The sequence below is a fragment of the Mus pahari genome, chromosome 23 (assembly GCF_900095145.1).
Source record: "Mus pahari chromosome 23, PAHARI_EIJ_v1.1, whole genome shotgun sequence".
NCBI classification, from domain to species: domain Eukaryota; kingdom Metazoa; phylum Chordata; class Mammalia; order Rodentia; family Muridae; genus Mus; species Mus pahari.
In genome coordinates this window covers 35,300,633-35,304,723 of record NC_034612.1, presented here as the reverse complement: position 1 = coordinate 35,304,723, position 4,091 = coordinate 35,300,633, and the positions used below count along the sequence as shown (strand labels likewise).

General features: G+C 46.0%; 1 protein-coding gene across 4 annotated transcripts in view; it reads right to left on the bottom strand.

Moving 5' to 3' along the window:
- The window catches only part of Znf655 (zinc finger protein 655), a 16,883-nt gene that overhangs the window by 11,336 nt on the left and 1,456 nt on the right, over positions 1–4,091 (bottom strand). For 2 of the 4 annotated variants that reach the window (XM_021222560.1, XM_021222563.2), the window contains exon 2: positions 3,559–3,721. In XM_021222560.1, coding sequence (XP_021078219.1) covers positions 3,559–3,694 — 136 coding nt within the window. In that variant the 5' untranslated portion in view covers positions 3,695–3,721. Of the gene's footprint in view, positions 1–1,314; positions 1,442–1,784; positions 1,871–3,558; positions 3,722–4,091 lie in introns of all 4 variants that reach the window. The other 2 variants (XM_021222562.1, XM_029533553.1) reach the window with 2 other exon arrangements.

Sequence of the window (4,091 nt, the reverse complement as noted above, 5' to 3'; positions counted from 1 at the left end):
AATGAGTAAACTCTCTCCCACATGTAAGAAAATGACTTAAATATAGAAAAAAATCCGAAAATTTAAAAAAAAAAAAAAAAAAAAAAAAGGTGGGGGAGGGGGTGGAGTTTATAGATGTAAACGCACAAAGAGTGTGTGCAAGATCAAAGACAGGCTAAAAAACTGCAGTGAGGGCAGCGGACAAGATGACAAAGCTCAAGGAGACAGCCAACAGCCCTGTCCCTCCTCAGGGGTACTTCTCAACAACACTATAGGTTGCCTAATCTCAGGTATCCTTAAAACAAGCAATCATGATTTAAGAATTTAGCCTAGGGCTAGAGAGATAGCTCAGCAGTTAAGAGCACTGACTGCCCTTCCAGAGGTCCTGAGTTCAAATCCAAGCAACCACATGGTGGCGCACAACCATCTGCAATGAGAGCCGATGCCCTCTTCTGGTGTGTCTGAAGACAGCTACAGGGTACTCATATAATAAATAAATCTTTAAAAAAAAACAAAAAGAGTTTAGTAGGGGATAGTAGGGACATCCTGAGCCTTCTGGTGCTGGGGTAGGGTTACTTGGGATTACCACCTAGGTGATGCACTCCAATGGCAGACAGAGTGAGTCCCACCTTTAAATCAAGTCTCTCAAACCTGCCTGTTTGAAGAAGAGTTTGAGAATCTTAAAAAAGTGAGAGACTACTCATATTGAGAGATTTTAGCCTGTCTTTTACATGTATTTCTTTAATGGAAACTATCTCAGATACAGGGCACAAAGGAATCAGAACAGAGTCCAGCTAGGGGTCGGGAAGATCCTTATGACTATTTAAAAGAGGGGGTGAGGGAGAGAGAGAGAGAGAGGTAGAGAAGGGGATAGAGGGGCAAGAGAAAGAGGGAGGGGGAAAGAGAGAGGGAGAAGAGAGGAGGAAGAGAGAGGGAGGAGAGGGAAAGGGGGAAGAAAGAGGGAGAAAGAGGGGGGAAGAGAGAGGGGGGAGAGATGGAGGGAGGAAGAGTGAGGGAGAAAGGAGAGGGGAGAGAGAGAAAAGAAAGGGAGAATTCAGCCAAAGCATAACCAAGTTTCTCTTTCCTAACAGGAAACTGATGTCCCACAAAAGCAAGAAATACAAACTGGGGATAACGAGTAGAGGTCTCCTCCTGATAACCCAAAGTAACCTTAAATTTACCTCCCCTCACCCCCCAAGGAAAGGACCTTAAAGATGGAGGCTGAGAGGTTCGAAGACCTGTTAACTGGGTATACTCTACTGACCACCTAAAAAACCTCACACCTACTCAGAAAGAAATCCAAACAGGCAAGTTGATCAACAGGAGGGTCCTTACCCAGTGAGACCACGTTTCCATAATTCTCTAACATCACTTCTCTGTAGAGCTCCCTCTGAACAGGGTCCAGGCATCCCCACTCCTCTCGTGTAAGATGCACAGCCACATCCTCGAATGTCACAAACTCCTGAAATAATAATTCTGGCTGCTCTCAGGAATGGGCTACTATAGCACCATGGCCAGAGAATGAACATGACACAGAGGGCATCTAGTAGCTGTTTGTGTTGGGGAGGGGAGAGAACAGACTAGAACTTAAGAGAATAAATCCCATGAGTGCCCATCAGTCTCATGGACAAAGATGGTAATGGAGATGAAAAAATCCTTTCTGTCAAATCCAGGTCTCTGAAGATGATCTGTTCCCAAATTGCTACTGAAAAGACTCCAGGCAAGGGTTAACAGATGGGATGAAAGAGAGGCCACACTCAAGCAACAAGAAACCCTGAGGAAAAGCAGAGGGTCCCTCAGCTCACCTGGTACCTGGCTGTCAGGAGCGCAGCTGCCTGGTCTCCTGGGCTTCCCTCATGGGGAAGAGCAGGCACCTGGGGAACAGGTGGAGCTGAGGGAGGAGAAAGGAGCCAAGAGTGAGAGCTGCCCCTCCACAGGGCTCCCTTTTCAGAACACTTCTCCTGCCCAAGGTATGTGTGTGGCATCCTCCTTCACGTCAGTGTTCTAGTAAAGCCAACATTTACCAGGTCTCAGGTATGCCCACTCCTCCTTGGGAGCTGTTCCTACTTACAGACTGAGGACTGTAATATGGACTTTACTAGGAATCACACTTAATCCTCATGGCATGACATTCCTTCTATAGAAAGGTAAGCATTATACCTGTTGTGATGAGCAAAGCAAGACATACAGACAGACAGCATTTCCTGGCCAGCCTGGGTTAGAGTGAAAAAAACAGAAAAAGCAAAAGAAGCCTGAAGACACAGCTCAGTGGTAGAGTGCTTGCTTGGCATGCACGATGCTCTGGGTTTGATCCCCAGCACCATCTACTGGGCAAGGTGTCACACAACTGTAATCTCAGCACCTGGAAGGTGGATATAGAAGGATCAGAAGTTCAGTCATCAAGGCATAGCAGTCCAATGCCAACCTGCACTACATTAAGGCTCTGAAGAAGAGTTGAAGGGGATTGGGTGTGGTGGTGTAAGCCTTTAATGCCAGTACTCAGGAGGTGGAAGCAGGTGGATCTCTTTGACTTTAGGGCCAGAATGGCCTAGCGAATTCCAGGACAACCAGGGCTATGCAGAGACCCAAACACCACAAAAAAGTTGAAGGATTTGATGATAGGGCCAGGGTCTTCAGCAAACTTCTGACATTTCTCCAGATATCATTTACTATAAACATCATTCTGCCTTCATTTTATTATTGGGCACTATCTCTGCAAACCATTGTGTGCAGCTTGCAGAAACAAAAACAGTCATGTTTCCTCATAATCCTTTACACCCTCCAACAATGTCCCACACAGTACCCTCCACATAATGGTACTCCATCTGTGTTGCTGACATACAAGTTCCTTCAGGCACTGGTGCTGATCTATAAAACTATGACATAGTTCTTACATAATAAAACCAGCAGCTAAGTATGGTGCTGAATGCCTACATTCCCAATGTAGTTGGGAGGCCAAGACAAGATTCATTCAAATCATGGGCTGCATAGTACCAGGCCAGCCAGGGCTACATATACATAGCAGAATCCGCTTTCAAGGGGAGGAAAAACTTACCTATTTAATATATGTGAATATATAGTTAATATGATGTAACATTTGTGCATTTAAAGAGACACTGTGTTTAAACAAGAAATTAAGTGGTTGCTTTCTTGACCAAAACTGGATTATTCACAAACATTGAAGTTGCAAAAGGATGGCAGGTAGCAAATCGCACTAAGTCATCAGGAGAGGAGACACAGACTGAAGAGAACATAGGGAGTGGAGGCTGCTCGGTCCCTGAGGAGTAAGTTAAGTAAGGCTAGTAAGACATGGCAGAAGCAGCCTGTGTTAGAAGTCATTCTGTTTGTGGTGCCAGGAGTGAAGTTCACGTTCTAAAGGACGAGCAGGATGATGGGCTTATCACAGACTGGCTAGCTGCCCTTAACAAAGGGTCCCAATCACGGACTCACACCTGCCACGCCCTTCCAGCTCTTCCACTGAGGCCCACCTTCTTATTCAAGACCCTGGCCTCTCTCATGTCAGACCAAGGCCCCTTAATATTCCCATTCTCCTTGAAGTAAGTGTGGTCTCTGCCTTACCCCCACTGAATCCCTGCTCCATCTCCGTGTCCTGCAGAAACCGAAGCTCTGGGGAAAGACATTCAGACTGGCTCTCCAAAGACTGAAACTGGCCCCTGGGTGACTCTGTTGCTTCTTGGGATGTTATCTCCTCCATCCCTGTTCAGGGGAACAATGACCATCACTGCAGGGTGAAATTAAGAAGAATTACTTAGTTAAAATGTCCCATAATGTCATATTCTCAGGACTTAGCAAACTATTTTATATATGATAGATTTTGTTAAAATGACATTTTTTTTTCAAGCTAGTGTTTCTCTGTGCGACAAAGCCCTGGCTGTCCCAGATGCATTTTGAAGATCGGGCTGGCCTCAGACTCACAGAGATTCGCCTAAGGGTTGGGATTAAAGGCCGGCGCCACCACACCCAGCTAAAAGCAGACTTTAAAAACAAACAAACAAACAAACAAACAAACCCAAAGCTGGGCATGGTGGTGCATGCCTCGGGAGGCAGAGGCAGGCGGATTTCTGAGTTCGAGGCCAGCCTGGTCTACAGAG